This window comes from Colias eurytheme, chromosome 3 (assembly GCF_061535395.1).
Source record: "Colias eurytheme isolate Ceu_HAF_F1 chromosome 3, ilColEury1 Martin Lab GWU primary, whole genome shotgun sequence".
NCBI lineage: Eukaryota > Metazoa > Arthropoda > Insecta > Lepidoptera > Pieridae > Colias > Colias eurytheme.
In genome coordinates this window covers 8,340,071-8,357,506 of record NC_142982.1, presented here as the reverse complement: position 1 = coordinate 8,357,506, position 17,436 = coordinate 8,340,071, and the positions used below count along the sequence as shown (strand labels likewise).

General features: G+C 33.3%; 2 protein-coding genes across 4 annotated transcripts; one reads left to right on the top strand and one right to left on the bottom strand.

The window, feature by feature from the left end:
- Positions 1-161: 161 nt before the first annotated feature.
- Positions 162-1,853, bottom strand: Pdrg1 (Pdrg1 prefoldin-like subunit). Its single transcript, XM_090119911.1, has one exon. The coding sequence runs from the start codon at positions 1,668-1,670 to the stop codon at positions 1,275-1,277; it is 396 nt and encodes a 131-aa protein (XP_089976037.1). The 5' UTR covers positions 1,671-1,853; the 3' UTR covers positions 162-1,274.
- A 2,964-nt stretch (positions 1,854-4,817) lies between these two features.
- Positions 4,818-12,328, top strand: LOC149909796 (uncharacterized). 3 transcript variants are annotated; one of them, XM_090119900.1, is made up of 9 exons: positions 4,818-5,019; positions 5,150-5,343; positions 5,623-5,748; positions 5,886-6,069; positions 7,234-7,350; positions 7,873-7,944; positions 8,207-8,335; positions 9,246-9,388; positions 12,195-12,328. In XM_090119900.1, the coding sequence occupies exons 1-9, from the start codon at positions 4,931-4,933 to the stop codon at positions 12,203-12,205; spliced, it is 1,065 nt and encodes a 354-aa protein (XP_089976026.1). In that variant the 5' UTR covers positions 4,818-4,930; the 3' UTR covers positions 12,206-12,328. The 3 variants fall into 3 exon arrangements, with proteins under 3 accessions (XP_089976026.1, XP_089976027.1, XP_089976025.1); XM_090119901.1 differs by lacking the exon at positions 12,195-12,328 and adding an exon at positions 10,677-10,947 and having other exon boundaries at positions 9,249-9,388; XM_090119899.1 differs by lacking the exon at positions 12,195-12,328 and adding an exon at positions 10,677-10,947.
- The last annotated feature ends 5,108 nt before the right edge of the window (positions 12,329-17,436 follow it).

Here is a 17,436-nt window from a genome sequence, read left to right as displayed (position 1 = left end):
TTTTCACTAAAATCAAGCTGTCCAATAAAAGGCATAGTTTACTTGTGTGTACTGTTTAGCTTTCGGTTTGAATGTGTTGATTTTGGCGACAGCGGTTTTCATACGAATTATGACATTAAAGCACTTCTATGTGTCTTGTTATTTAGATTTCTATGGCTCTGATATTCCATAATAACGGTACAATAAAAAATAATGATGATTATTATCCAAACAACCCTTTGTGAATATACCGTCGCTCTAACCTAGAGCCTCAATGATGATTCAATTTTGAAATTGTACAAAGAAGATTAAAAATACTTTGTAGTTTTGAACAACAGAGCATGGTTCTTGAACTTTACCCGTGTAAGTAAAGTCGAGTATAAAATTAAACATTAATTTTACACTCGCCAGAACATTCAAAACAGCTTATGTTATCTAAAATTGTCCTAAAATTAAAAAAAAAATCCGCGGATAATTTTGATCAGAACTTTTACCTCAATATGAAAAAAAGTGAAAAAAGCAATGGTCTCGTAAAACCCATCTATTTCTTCCGTGCCAGGTTCAGAACTCTCATTGTTCAGGTCCAATTAAAAGAGAAAAGGAAATGCAATAGTTTTGAATTCACATGTGACCTATGTAGGAAATGGTTTATGGAAGATTGATACATAATATATGTAGTAGAATAATTAAAAATGTGTTATATACAGACTGAATTATTTTATTTATTATTTTACTTTTTTTTGGCTAATTATTTATTTTCAGTTGAATTGCCTTCTCAATAGGTAGTTATGTATTTTTTTTAATTTAATAAAATAATAATAATTCATATATTTGACAAAAATATGACTTTTCATTTTTCATTAAAAATTAATTTAACCAGAATATTCCAAGCCCAAATGAAAAAAACGAACATTTATAAAACAATTTGGAACATGATGAGAGCTTCTAAAAATATTATTTATGACCTGTAGGTCAAATCCATGACAGACAATTTCCAACTTGGTAAACATGAAAAACTTAATTTCGCTTAAAGATATCCCAATCTGAAATTATCTTTTGTCTGCTGTCTGCTAACTTTAGGGTCACAATAAATAAGATAAATTAGTGTTACCAAATCATTTTGAACCAAGCTTCTTTCAATTAATAATAATTGTAAACTAGGTTAAAATTTAGTAATTGAAATACAAAACACAACTCTTCTATTTTAGTAATTTCTTCAGCATCATTTTCTGTAGATTGCTAATAATAAAATTTAGTTCCATTCACTCACTGCTTTCATAGTGATTTAATGTGCATTAGTACTTTATAAGTCCTGCTCTTGAAAAGGCTTCTGTTTCTTTATTGGACATTGGTACTAACATTAAGCCTGGTACAGGTGGCTGCATCTCCAAATCCCTTAAATCATTAACTTTTACTTTAAGATTACTTCGCAGCTTATTTATATCTATGTTAAGTTGCTTCTGATCAGCTTCCAACAATGCTTTGGTAGCTTCAATGTTATGTTTAACAAGTACTGAACCAACAGTAACCCAGCACTGCTTTTGATTTGTCTTAGTGAGATCTCTTAATGCTTCACGATTCTGGTTTCTTCTCTTATCCAACAACACTATTTCACGTCTGTCGCTTAAAATTTCATCCGCCAACTTTTCTACCGACACTAAATACTTTAGTGATTTAGCCTGGTCATCCATGTTGGGACAGTCACAGGGGACAGTATTTATTTTTCTTTGTTTAACATAAGTATTTTATTTTTAGTTAAAATATTTTAAATATGCTTATGACACTGTTAATTTATTATTGGACGTTGAATATCTTTTCAAATTAATATACAAAAATCAAGAAGTAAAATCAAAAATGGTCTCGGAAAATGGTAAATACTATATATAATATAACTGTCAAAAAAAATATTTGACATTGACATATGTGGTACCCTGCGCCAATGACATTGACTAGTTTACCCACAGATTATACTTTCGAACATAATACCGCATGTACATTGATTGTACACAAGTAAAGAGTAATGTGCGTGAATTAATGCGTGCAATCGATTTATCGTTATAGGTAAACCAGAATCTGATGGCAATCAGGGAAATCAAAATTTTGAGTGTGCAACCCTAGGGAAAATGGACTCAACGATCTTGATACTGCTTATTTTTTAGTTTGTTCTCAATATCATTAGTCACATTACATAAGTGGACAATACTGTACTTAATAATGAGATATCCACTTAATATTATGTAGGTACATACTTACATGTATAATATACATATTACTTTTATACAGGTAATACATATTATTATTTACACATACCTATATTTGTATGTTCTATCGATAGAAAACTAGACTGCTTATAATTTTTTATAAAATAAAATAAAACTATGTTTATTTTCGTAAGTATTAACAGATACACACATTATAAAATTGACTTGGATAGCTTGGACTTGACGAATAGCCGTATTGGAAACTCCTGTAATAAGTTTTCATAAAATTATATTCCAATCAACAAACAATATTATAGTTACCTACATATAATATTTTTTAATTGAAAGTATCAAAGCGGGTAAGTCCAATTTACCAATAAAATCTTCTAAATTGAAAATTGTGATGTGTTTGACCCTTCTTCATCAAATATTTTTCTATACACATTATAAACAACACCTCTTGCTTGTGATCACAGCGGCTTTTTCGACATTTTCGAAGATTTTTTAGACAAAATCCTAAAAATTATTTATCAACTGCAAAAAAGACAAATAATTTGACAACCAATTTGATAGTTGTCAAATAAGTTGCCACATGAAAATCTTTTATTTCTTAAATATAAATATGCCATCAGATTCTGGTAGACCTATAGTAATAATTATTAATTGTTGGAAAACATTTTAAAGCTTTCGTTTCATTGTAGTTTTTTCGAAATAATCAAAGTTAATTCAAATTGTGTTAAAAAAATAAATATAAGTATGGATGAAGGTCTTAGATCATTATGTAATGGATAACACTCACAGGCGCTTCCCCTTTTGCCGAGGTATAAGATTATTCGAATCGAAAAATCTTATGCTTTCATAAAAACTACTTGCGTAATCGATTACAAACACTCTGCGTATTCGTAAAACATCGAAAGGACGTCTGCGAGTGCTCCGCTAAAAATGCCGTTTTATGCTGTCAAGTCTTGCAGAAACAAGTCAAACTTAACAAATATTAAAAAAGATGACCTTTCATTTGTAAGTATTTTTTAATTTTTTTTTTTTTACGTAAATACCAATTTAAATGCAATTTCTAATAATCGTCGATGTATCGTTTAGCGATATGATCAAGACTGTGGATCAAGACAAATAATCGAGTCATGTGTTTACTCGATCACTGATGCGGCTTCACGAGACTATCATGGAAAGAAAATATACAAATGTAATCTTTATGAACTAGGAGATAAAGTTGAATTTAAAACGCGATATTGAACCGCATTCCCCACGAGACTATATTTTAAAGAAATACAAATGTAGCGAGACTATCTTGAAAAGAAATACAAATTTAATCTTTATGAACTAAGTGATAAAGTTGAAGTTAGAACGCGATATTAAACCGCACTCCCCACGAAACTATATTTTAAAGAAATACAAATTTAACGAGACTATCTTGAAAAGAAATTCAAATTTAATCTTTATGAACTTAGGGATAAAGTTGAATTTAAAAACTCGTCGCTTAAGGCGATTCACACACGGCACCGCGCACCGCGGCCGGCGGTTGGCAGTGAATCCCTACGAGGAACGGACCGTTCGACCGCGCGGTCGGGCGGTGTATGTGTGTTTGGTATCAACGGATTTAATAGAAGCCAATGCAACTTGAGAACCGCTTCATCGCCAACCGCGGCAGCACGCGGCACCGTGTGTTAATCGCCTAAAAGGTCGTAAATTTTTACGACTTTCTTAGTGAGGGACTGCTTTTAACTTGAACGTCGATAAAAAATATTTTTCTAAGTATAATTTGAAATGAGATGAGAATTCTCTTATCTTTATTATATTACAATTTTACACAACTGCATAAAAAGGAGTATAATGTTTATTTTGTAAATCTTGTATATATTTTTTAAAATTTACGCTCGGTTACTTTTAACTGGCAGAACATTTTAATGGTACGGAACTACGGAACCCTTCGTGCGCGAGTCCGACTCGCACTTAGCCGTTTTTTTGTAATGTTAATCTTGTAACCTTTCTATTATGTAATTTGTTTATATGTATGTATTAATATTGCGCAAGATATTGCGTATATTTCAGATTTACAAAAAATCGAATTACAATTTTTATTATATCTGTAGCGACACCTCGGTACAGAAATAAAAAAAGACGGGTTGCACTCCGGGAGTGCCGGCAGAAGTGAAAACTTGATTATTAACGTTGAGCATGTTTGATATCCATCCGTCTTACGCTTTTTCGATCAGGTCACGTGTCCTGACGCGAGTTTAAGATTTTATACCCAACGCCGCTAAAGAAGTTTTCACTTCTAAAAAGACGGGTTGCACTCCGGGAGTGCCGGCAGAAGTGAAAACTTGATTATTAACGTTGAGCATGTTTGATATCCATCCGTCTTACGCTTTTTCGATCAGCTGGTGCGTTTCACGTTCCAATTAAGCATCAGCATAATAATTCGGCATTGTGCGCCACTGAGTCGCATAATTATTATTGGAAAACAGCCATAGTGTGGCCGCGGCATAACCAAATTACCTATCTGTGGATTACATATATACTCTGTGGAAGCTACCGGCGACTCGCTGCTGTTCGCGCCTTGCGGGCCGCGCTTTCCGTCGCCATTTTGTGTAAGTCGAAGTCTAGATCGAATCACGAATGTCGCTTGGTGTTTTTTAAACAAATTAATAATTATTTAAGTTGAGTTATGAACTAGTTTATGTAGATTTTATTCATAAAATTAAAGTCAGATCGTATCGATCTAAATATTTATCATGGACGGTCCAAATCGTGGTTTTCGCGGAGGACGCGGTGGGCCACCCGGGGGCCCTCGCGGGCGAGGAAACTTTGATATGAGAGGACGGTATGATATATCCTTTATTTCTAATTTATTACACGTTTGTTTCACATAATTTCATGCTAAAATAGTCAGCAATTTTTTATGCAATGACGATGACGTCTGATTTGCCATAACCTCTAAATACTGTATTCAGGGGCGGACCTGGCATGCGGGGTAGAGGTGGTCCGCCGCGAGGTGGTGGTCCACCTATGCGAGGTGGTCCTCGACCATTTCGCGGCGGACCGATGCGTGGAGGTGGTGGTGAGAGAGGTGGCCGATTTCCACCCGGTCCACAAGGTCCTGGCCCACATCCAGTACCGACCATTGAGAGTAGAGGACCTCCACAAAGTAAGTTTATTGATAATCTTCTTCTTATACTTATATAAAAATGAATCGCAAAATGTGTTGGTAAGCGCATAACTCGAGAACGGCTGAACCGATTTCGATAATTCATTATATTCCCTGAAGTACGAGGATGGTTCTTATGTAGAGAAAACGTAAATATGTACCACGGGCGAAGCCGGGGCGGACCGCTAGTATAACAATATTATGAAACAAAACATGTGTTGCCTTATTCAATATATTTGATTTGTATTTGCTTCTGAATCTAACCTACAAAAAATTTAGATACAGGTGGATTTGTCAACAACAGAGGTGGTCCCGGAGGAATGAGAGGGCGTGGTGGTCGAGGAAGAGGCGACTTTGTGCCTCGAGGAGATAGGGGTGTGGGGCGTGGAGGTCCTTACATGAGAGGTAATCTATTTCTTTACAAGGTTTTCAATAAATTTAACCGTGCTTTAAAATGCATCTTTAAATCATTCAATCAGTAATCAAACCTGTCCATATTGATAAATTCAATACAATGTTATAAATTTTCATACTTTAATCAGGTAGAGGAGGGCGTGGCGGTCATGGCCCACCAGGAGGCCCGGCAGCTGGTCCTCACGGAGCCCAACATGATCAAAGTGGGCCCTTACCCAGACCTGCGCCACAGGGAATTTCACCTCCCCAAGTTGCATACAAAAGAGGCGGTGGACCTCCACATGGTGGCCCTGGCGCTCCAAAACGTGGAAGGTAACTACAATAAATTTCTTATCAGTTTGCATAGTAATAACTAAATGATTGATAATATAATCCATCTCTCAGTTAAGATTTAAAGTAGGTACTTATTAGAAATTAAAGATTTTAAACGCTTTTTATTCCTTATATTATTTTTCCGACGTTTTGGACACTTTGCAGTGAGCATAGTCACGTGGAGACACTGTCTCCCTACTTATTACTTATCCCTCATAAAGCAAAAATATATGACTTCAATGCAAAGTCATTACCAACCAAATTATCTTGTTTTAGAATATTACTCAATATGTCATATTCAATGCATAATTGAAGTGAAACTTCTTTATCGTGGTTGGAAAAAAATTTAGTGTAACATTTTTTCGTTACGCGTTACATTTTTCCGTAACGCGCCATCTTTTTCTTATCCCTACCACGCGTGATTCGACGTATTTCTGTTGCATATAGTAAATCATTGAAAAATAAGGTCATAAAGAAGTTTCACTTCTTACGTGTCTACACTAGTACACGCACACATTTTTTTTTTAAATATTTTGTTGTGATATTCTCACTAATCCAAAGGAGAATGGGCATTTTACTATGGAAGTTGGGCCTGAACACTTGAGTTGGACCAATACACATGAGATATTGATTTTATAATAGATCATAACACATAAATAACGAGAAAAATATATATAAAAAAAATCAACCGGGTTTTTGTACAGTCGCATCAAGTTTTATTACTTTGTGTATAATATTTTTTTCAATTAATAACTGTTGCAAGACAATGACAATATCTTTATGTTACTCATATTCACTTTCACTTACAAAGACGTACTAATCTGAAGCCTTCTAATAACCGAAATACACTAATATTATGTTTTGTAACAGGTACCTATACCGTGTTTATTATAATTCAACGTAGTTATACGTTTTTTGTGGTTAAACTCAGTCACTCCAGTGACATTTAGGTTTATATTTACTTCACTCGAATTAAAAACACCGTTATTGTGCGCAAAATAAATAAAACTTTTTGCCTTGACTGTACAAGAATCCGGTCGATTTATTTTTTTATTGTATTTTTTTCGTTAGGTATGTGTAATGATCTATCACTAAAACAATATTTCGTGTGTATTGGTCTTAGCCCAAGTTTCAGGCCCAATTTGCCCATTATCCTTTAACCAGGTTTGAAGGCCCACGAGGCGGCGGCGGAGGCGGTGGAAGGCCACAACAATCTGGAGGTTACCAACAGGCACCGGCACACAATCCAGCGCCACAACCAAACGGATATGGTCCACCAGCGTAAGTTATTAAATACCAGGTGAAAGGTAACACATTAGACGAATTTAGACAGGAGCTTCTACTCATGAAACTGAACAACTTTTGTTCTACAACTTTGCTGAATTCGTAGAAAAAAATTTGGACTTTGTATAGAAATCGGTCGGCTGATTAGCAAAGTTTCCTTACAAAGTCCAATATTTTTTTTTAGAATTCAGCAAAGTTGTAGAACAAAAGTTGTTCAGTTTCATGAGTAGAAGCTCCTGTCTAAAATCGTCTAATGTCTTACCTTTCACCCTGTATAATTTATTATTGAAGTTATTTAAGCACTTATTTTGTATGTTTTGCAAAGAAAATAAGTTATCTGTATGTAAATCTTAAAACTTAAGAAAAACATATAATTTTATGAAATGATGAACCCTTTATCTTGATAGGAATGTGCCGTCTGATACACACATGACGCTAATTTTATACTGAACAATTAATAAAAATAACATAAAATACTTGAATAGAGTTAAGATGCTAAACAAAAGTTGTCTGTTACAGACACACAGGTTACCAACCATATGAACAGCCAGCGGCAGATCCTTATGCAACATCTTCATACAACACATCTAGGTAATAAGCTGTTATCATTTATACCTTATTCTAAATATCTCAAATTAATGTAGTTATTAAATAGTTTGTAGTAATTATTATTTACTTATTAGTCAAATTTAGTCTTTGATATTAGTGCTTGTATTTACATGATGAAACTGTTTTGATAGGAATTGCCGTCTGATACTTAGATGCAGATAGAAACACAACTGAATATAGTTATTCATAAGTAAATTTAGATTTGATTAGGAATATGTTTGTAACGCGTTGTTTGTTTGTTTAGTTCATATCAAGGTGGTAGCTATTCATCACCGGCTCCCGCCCCTGCAAGCACTGGTTATAATTCAAGTGGTTATGGCTCAAATTATGGCTATTCCACGGGACAAGGGGGCTACGAAAATGATGGCTATGGGTAAGTTCTAAATCGATAATTTTTTGACGTGACAACGTCTTATAAATTGGTTTGCCGGGTGACACTTCAAGAAACTGCGTTACGCTCCGCTCACGTTATGCGCTCACAATAAGAGCGAGTGAGAGGCACGCGGGCATGGTAAGCCCGCCTAAGAGCGAGAGACAGACATAAAAAGTCGTTGTCACGTACACGTCAAAAATAAGCTGTATATTACACATCACAATTTATATTGCCTGGAATTATGCATACTATTTATCCTTTAACCCATTGAGCCCCGATCGGTCTCACACAATAAATTTTCTATTGTGTCTGTGGTTCCGGGGCCTGAGTTATTAATCTGTGCATACATTCATAGCAAAGACATACCTTTATTTAACACCAAATGAAAAAAAAAATTGGTTATCTGTAAAGTCGGTTTACTGACGATAGTTGAACGTGACAACGTCCGATTGTGCTTCTTTTTCGCTCGTTCCGCGCTCTCGCTTGCAAGTTGCACTTCAAGCCTTACATGGAACGCCTCAGAGCGAGGTAACGCCGCATGAGTCATGTTTTTTCGTGCGTGCAACCGGCTCTATCGTTGACGTTGACGACGTAAGACGTTGTCACGTCAAAAAAATACTGACTTTTTTTAATGCCATATTTTTTATATTAAAATGATTTGAAATAATGATGATAATAATAAAAATATTTTTGTCACCTCTGCAAGTTAAATTTTAATTTATTTTACCTCTCTAACTCAAAATTTATAAGAATAAACTTCAAACTCTTTATTTCGAATCAAAATCCGCCTAAGTCGAAATCCTCCATAAGTTGAAAACTATAACTGGAATTTTTTGGCGTCTCCTTCGAAGTTCGACTTATATAGGTTCTACTGTAGTAATATCATTAAATGTGAATGTTGTTGGTACAGCAGTGCGGGAGGCGCGGGCGACGCGGGCTACGGGGCGAGCGAGCCGGCGTACGGCGCCGCGCCCGCGTACGACTCGTACGCGCAGCCCTCGTACAACTCGTACCAGCAGCCGCAGACGCAGTACAACGCTAGCTATGGCGGTGGTAAGCGACCATTTGATTATAAATAAATAATAAATAAATATTAAAGGACATTATTACACAAATCGACCTAGTCCCACAGTAAGCTCAATTAAGGCTTGTGTTGTGGGTACTAGGCGACGATAAATATAGTATTTAATAAATACATAATATATAGATAATAATACCCAGACCCAAGAATAAATAATAATTGAGTTCATCACACAAATATTTGCCCTGACCCGGAATCGAACCCGGGACCGTCGGCTCAGTAGGCAGTTACTTTACCACTGCGCCAACCGTGTCGTCTAATGAACTGATACATCTAAGTAAAAATTTAAAACAGACGCAGTCCCGCCACCTGTGCCTGAATGTTTAGATCTTTAAAATACGCAATGGGATGGGTTTTTTAAATAGATAGTGATTTAAGAGGAAGGTTAGACAAAGTAGGCGAAGCCGCGGGCGAAAAAACTGGTTACGTATAAAATAATTTACTTTGGTTCACTGGAATAATTGTAGGTGGATCATATTGATCTTAGTTTAAGTAATGATTGATTATGATTATATTAGGTAGGCTTGGTAGCTGGAAAAATGAGACAATTGAAACAGCTAAGTGTTATGATTTGATAAAAAACACTGATTGACTGAAATCAAGAGATGAAAGTATAAAACTAGGCTTAAGATTTATTAGTAGCATAATTTAATTGTAAAACATCAAAAGTATTGTTATGAAGATTTATTATCTTAACAGTTAAGTTACGAAAACGTTGTACAGCCGCAGATAAGAAATACTGAAAGTTGAATAATATTAATAGGACATTACCGTGTAGAAGTTTGTAGCTATTCACTTTTAGGTGGAATTGAAATAAATTGTCCTTATAGATTTAATGGTATTGAACATACAGAAACATGCAGTAATATTTTATTTGAGACTTATGACAAGACTGATATATGCTAAGCCAAACTTATTTCAATGAAAATTGTATTTACAAGGGAAGGCTCATACTGATATCAACAACAAAAATTAACAGGCCAATAATAGTTTTAAGTGCATTTCATAGGTAATGTAAGAATATTCAATTAGTGCAAGCTTTTACCAAATTGAAAGCAACAGTTTTAAGGAAACAAAAATAATGACACAGTATTTAACACCTATTATTACATATTGGAATTTACAATTAAGTAACATGCTGCTGAAATGAGATAATATATTTTATAAGAATGTAGTCAATAATGTAGGAATTACTGTAAAATAATAAGGCCATACATTGATAATTTAATATTAGTATCTATGTAATTGTTTGTATTACAGGCAGTTGGTGATTGGTTTGAGTGTAAAAGAACCTAAAAACATCTCGAAATATATCTAGCTGGATCGCTTAATGCAAGTGTTTAAGGAATATAGAACAGATAAAACATAGTTTTATTAGTTTATTTTTTTTTTACTGAACAAGTGCAAAGAATTATGACATAATAAAATTTGACTACAAGTAAGGTAGATTCTGAATAATGTTTGTTTAACATATAAATTGTAACTACTTACCTTGACGTCGTATTCTTAAATTATACAATGACATGCCCAATGTGTATTATTTAATATTAATTTGTAATGGTATTGAATATACCATGTCTTAGAAGTTAAGATACTTTTTTTATAAAATAAAACTGTGAAAAAAATTGTGTGCAATTTATTTATGATATTAAGATGAATAATAGATACATAGCAATAATTTAAAGTTCATCTCAATTTTGTTTTTTCTTCATTGAAAATAAATATTTTCATTTTAAGTTTAATTTAGTAATATTCAATTATGAGATGAAATTATATTCTAGAGTCATACATAAATTTTAAGTAAATCAAACAATTATCAAATATAACTTACTATGTAATAGTATTAACTAAGTAAATGGTCAAACTTCACACAAATATTTTTATTTAGATAAGTAATAATATAGAAATGGTCCTATTTACAATAAAGATAAAATTTAGATGATACATGACCATAACTGTTTAAACAGTATTAATTTATTACAAGAATGAACTACCAATGAATGAATGAGCAGCGAGATATCAAAGAAATGTTACAAATCATAGCTTTAGCTATCCATGGGAGAGGTTTTTATATGATTAAATTGAATACAGGTAACACATTTTATTACATAATTTTAAAAATAAGTTTAAAAGCAATATCATAGCACTACAAGATATTATAATATAATAACTTATAATTTGTTTATTATGAACAGTAAATATTCATTATATATCTTGGTGTTATGATTAGTATTATAACTAGTTATTACAAAGAAACTTCATAACCGAAAAGAATATTCTAATAAAAATAAGTCATTCAATAAATGTTATAATATATTTGTTGTAGTCAATAAGAAATTCTTTAACGCTTATTTTAACTGAGGAATAATGAATCTTAATATACAATTATTATCTATAATAATTTTCTACTGAAATATTCTTTGCACAATCCTATTATTAAGAAATAGCCAGCGCACATTTAATACCGAAAACCACTATATTATGATAGATATTAAATATAACAAAAGAAAAATATCGCAATAGTATTGGGTATGCTATTTATTCTAGACATTATTCGTACAAGCTATGAATAAATAAAATTAAAATAATATTAAAAGGTATAATTGAATTCAGAAACTTAGCTGTAAGGAAAATTTCAATGATACATAGTATCACCAGGCATGACTAACGCAACATAATTTCAATAGTAAACTGTACATAGGTAGGCGATTAACAATAAGTATGTAGTTCTAAGTATAAAGGTCGAATGGGTTTTTTTAACATTTATTAAATTTTCAGAATTTGGTTGAAAATCATGTCAAAAATGAGCTTTGATAAACAAGAATTACATTAAAGATCAACCCATTGAATGGCTCAAATGAGATAGAGAAGCGGGAGAGCAACGTGATTCGGTAAGTGATAAAAATATTTATTTGCAGAAATTTTTGTAATTAATTACATATTAATAAATTATCTTGAAAAATGTTTGTAATGTTAAAAATAACTATTGTTAAATGTTTCATACTCGTTAATATTTTATTCATCACAGTCATTTCCAATAAACATTACAATATACATAACTAAAATAAAAAGACCCAATAATAAAAAGGTACCACTATGGTTAAAAGCAAATCAGATTTCAGTGAAGGAAGTCCCGGGTTTAAACTTTTTAACTCATTCATTTAATTTGTGAAGCACTATACTCTGTCCATTATATTATTTGCTTTTTGACAGCTTCACGCCTATGAAGGATTGTATTGTCTATGTTAAAATGTCATACAAATAATTATCGTTCTTCATGGACAGGTCCCGCCCACTTAGTGATGTCTACACAGAATTATTCAATGATGGGTCGATAGATTATAATAATCGATAGAAATACTCTGTAAAATATATCCGATGCAGAATAACTCTTCTATTATGTTATATAATTTAAAGGTAAAGACAACCAAATTGTAAGATAGAAACCAATAAATAATAAAATATTAGTTTAGTTTAGTTTTAACATACAATGCATAGATATGTGGTCTTATTATTACATATTGCACGCCTCATAAGCGAAGCGTTGAGGTGGGTACTACTGTCACTTCGCGCAAAACATCTGATTTTTCAAACTTAAAATGTCTTTATGTATCATACATTGCACTTGTAAGATAATACATACACACACATATTAAGAAAAAACACTATTTTTAACGTTCATGATATTTTTGATGTCATTTTCGTTATTTAAACTAGTTAAAAAACAGTTTAAAAAAGTTCTGTCTTGGACGTCCGTGTGTCTGTATGTGCGGATCCTTTTTCTTGTTAACACGATAGCGACCGAAATACTTTACTAATCGAGTCTTTTTTTTTCTCTTACGCTTGAGTATGCTCAGGAATAGAACCCTTTCATTTTTCAGGGTCTGATTCGATGTGGTTTAATTGTTATTAAATAAACAAAAATAATAATTAATAAATATTTATTAAAAAAAACTTATGAGGCGTGCACTTTTGGATTTTCCAAATTATCTTATTAGTACGTTTACGTTGTAATTATTATTTACGTACCTGATTCGATTTATGATAATATTTTTAATTTATAATTGAAATGGTATCACAATCGATAATCTTTTGAACATCACTTCTGGTATCACCCGTCGAGCTGTCAAAAAGCAATTCTTATAGCATCTACAGACGCTCCGATTTGGTTGGTGCCAACCATATTGGAACCGACATGGCAACCATTCCAACATTGCTACAGATTGTCCGACGGTTGGCCTTCCAACTGTCAGTTGACCATAGAGTAATATGTCAGTTGACCATAGTACGAAGAGAATGGGCTAAATTCTACTATAGAAATAGAGAAAATTACAGTCATATGCGGCTCTTATAACTTATTTTTTAAGGTTTTTAATGTAGCCGCACTGTCAATTTTTTTAATACTTCTAACATAATAAAATACACTTGATTTCTGGCATCTCTATTTGCGTAATCTTTGTTACTTAAGTCCCACAAACAGGGAAAGTCTTTATATAGTTCCAGTAATTTTATTAATATGTCACGTTCGGTGACCGTAACTCCCTCGGCGTTCATGTTGACGTCCTACACCGGCGGCGTTGCAAATGTGAATGAGCCAATTACCTATATTACTCTATGGAACGAGCCGATTTGGTCGGAACAAAGCTTCCAAACGTTCCAATTTGGTTGGATCGGATAGGAAGTTGGTTTGGTCGGTATTGCTGGCGCATCCGACCACGTCAAACCAATATTAATAATAATTATGTCGGACCGACCGCTCTCTACACTTTCCGATTTGGTCGTGGTCGGATGGTTGGCACCAACCAAATCGGAGCGTCTGTAGATGCATTTATAGTGGACAGACTATAAGCAGTCTTGAATTTACTATCACGTGATACACGCCTAGATTAGATAAATATTAATACTGAGAACTGCTGAACCGATTAGAACATATACGAACAAATTGTCTGATAGAGATTTTCTATTTAATGTACTAGTTCTAAAATAAATTTTTGTTCACAGGTTTCTGAATATCGTTTTACGTGATCACGAGAATCGGCGATACGTGACATAAAATTAATACATACATAATAAAATTCGCAATGATTGTTATTTTATACATGTTTGTAAAATAAAAAAATTAAGAAAATTGTCTTGTTTTATTTTTTATTCAGCTGCGCATATTATTGTTAAAAGATAATTCGAATTAAATTACCTGCACATTACTGCGCAAGACGAAGAAAAATTATTATGAAAGCCATATTATATCACGAGACTGTCATGCATAGAAACTAAATACATAATATTATTTTCGGAATACTACCTGCTTTTTGTGTATAATATACTGAAGATGGAATATCACTTGGAGGGAGAGTACTCTTAACACGTTAAGGGTGCTTTTCCACCAGAGAAGTGCTATGCTAGGTACGTTGCTGTGGATGTGTTTGATATCCAACAATCCAATTCATTGATCAAAGCATTGATCCATAGAGCAGCACAGGTGTGCGCCATTTATACATGCTATAGAGAGCTTGAGTTGCGTATTTTTCTCGCGCAGCTAAATGGCACATCCTAGTATTCGTGGAAACGGTCGCATAGTTTCACAGCATAGCACATCTCTGGTGTACAAGCCACATGAGTAGAAAGACGGAACAGAGACTAAGCTTCAAACAAACGCGAGAATCGATTGCACTACTACAAGTACGCGGGGCATGTGTGTGTGACCGCAGGCCGCTTGTCGCGTACGCAGCGATTCTGGAAAAAACCGGTTTGCGCTTGCACAGGCATAGGTGATAGGACAGTCTCAGGGTTGATACGACGCACGTTGTTTGTTTTATTAGTTGCAACTTGCAAGTTTGAATATTTTAATATAAAACGTAATATTTCATTGTCAAAAATGGTTGTTTATTGTACTGTGTGTATGAATAATAGTAGAAAAACTAAAAATATATCATACTTCAACTATCTCAAGGAGTACAATAGGTGAGTAAATATTTTGATTATTACTTTTTCAAGTAAGTACCTACTTGCGTTTATTTTATTAGGTCCTTTTTTAATAAGATGAGAATTGTACACGGTGTGTTTTTACCTTTCATTATTATTACAAGTTTAGCATTTGTAAGTATGTATGTATGTATTGTAAGTGTGTACATACCTAGGTTGGGTTGTAGTAGGTAGTTTTGTTTAATTTGTCTTAACCTATTGTGACAACCCTACCAAAATAGGTAACAATTTTGCACGTTCTTAAGAAGCTTAGTCTCTGTTCCGTCTTTCTACTCATGTGGTACAAGCACCCATACAGTCCACATAAATTTTTATACCAGTCACCTGACCACCCGATAAATCCAAAGGTTATTTAAATGTTTCTTTCGTTGATTTTTCCTTCCATATTGTCTATTATAATTATAAAAATAAGCATCAAAATAAGTCGGGTTTTCCTTCCTGACGCTATAACTCCAGTACGGACAAACCGATTTTCACGGTTTTGCATTCGTTGGAATTATGTCTCGGCCTCCGTGAGGTTTATAGCAAAGAAAAGGTGTCTCTGGTGGCGAAACGGAGTTCGCCGGGTTTGCTTGCTTTGTATATAATATGTAATTGTAATTTTAAAACAAACCAAAAATACAGCTAAGGGCTAGCGCATACATACAACTATAAGTAGGTAATTGAACAAAAGTTGAACAACTATAAATTTGTCATGTCTCATATCATAAGTATATGAGTAGGTAGGTATATGCAATGATATTATATATAGAAACAAGAGGTAGATACGTCATCAACGCACCAAAACTGATTCCGTGAATTGGTCCTATTTGGGACCAATGCAATCAGTCAGATTGTCACCGGTCCCAGTGAGCGTATATGCCGATAGGTACATTAAAGTTGTCGAAAATGCCTTCCTGTGTGTTCAGAAAGTGCACGTATTCGTGCAAAAAAATAAAAAAAAGATAAAGGAATATCATATCACAGCAAAATATATTAAATTATTACAGTTTAAGAGTAAAAATAACAATTTACAATTCTTTATGAATGACACTTGCTTGACACGTGTATTGAAATAATGAAAGGGATAAAACATTGCTTCAATCACTAGTGTGACAAAGCTAGCGTACACTGTGTTCAAAGATTATCATGTAGATACGATTATTGAAAATAGAACGGTTATTACTTATTTTATTAATTTCGATTTGGGTAAATACTTGATTATTTTTATATTTAAATCCACAGTTTACATCCAGTGCATATAATTAACAAATATAGCTATTTATTATATACAATGAAATCGTGATGCCAAAAATGTTTGTTTGCAATAATAAAATGATAAATAAAAATAAAATGATGTTGAATATACGTAAACATTAAAGAAAAGATTATCGCTACTGACGAAAAATGCTATTTGCTTTTCTGTAAATAGCTATTGAACATAAATTTTATTTGTGTTTTAGATAAAAAAGGCTTATACTTCATCCTTTCTTTTATTTCATCCTTTTTTTTCATCTAGGCACCACTATTATTATAATTATTATCCTACAAGTTGGAGTGATGACCTTGTACGGGTTTCGAGAACTGCCTTGAAACGAATAGCGTAAGATCGGTCCTTATGGAGTTCTATAAGGAGGATTATGCAGTATGCTCAGCAGTGGGTGTTTATCGGGTGAAATGATGATGACCGAAAACGAACACCACAGCTAACTAGTAATAAATACTTAATACAGTTATATCTCCAAAAAAAAATTTTTTTTTTCATTGTAACTAATACGACATCATAATAATCATAAAATAGTAAATGAAATTGTCACATTTATTTACTTGTGCAGGAAACCTAACATCTACAGTGCGACACAAAAGAGATGAAAATAAATGAGGGCGCCACCGTCGCTCATATAGCAACACTGATACTGCGACGCAAGCGATCTTGATACTATAGAATAAAAATCCAAAAATCTATATATATAATCTAAAATAAATACCGCGATTTAAACCGTTATAATTGTTTCATTGTAGCAATAGTGTAAATTTAAGACAAAAATACATTAGTATT

What these genes read in the sequence shown, in the direction of transcription:
- Pdrg1 (XM_090119911.1), bottom strand. Translation starts at nt 1,670, where the DNA reads ATGGATGACCAGGCTAAATCACTAAAGTATTTAGTGTCGGTAGAAAAG.
- LOC149909796 (XM_090119900.1), top strand. Translation starts at nt 4,931, where the DNA reads ATGGACGGTCCAAATCGTGGTTTTCGCGGAGGACGCGGTGGGCCACCC. An exon ending in GGCGCTCCAAAACGTGGAAG is followed by an intron (nt 6,070 to 7,233) that starts GTAACTACAATA and finishes TCCTTTAACCAG; the next exon opens with GTTTGAAGGCCCACGAGGCG. An exon ending in TCTTCATACAACACATCTAG is followed by an intron (nt 7,945 to 8,206) that starts GTAATAAGCTGT and finishes TTGTTTGTTTAG; the next exon opens with TTCATATCAAGGTGGTAGCT.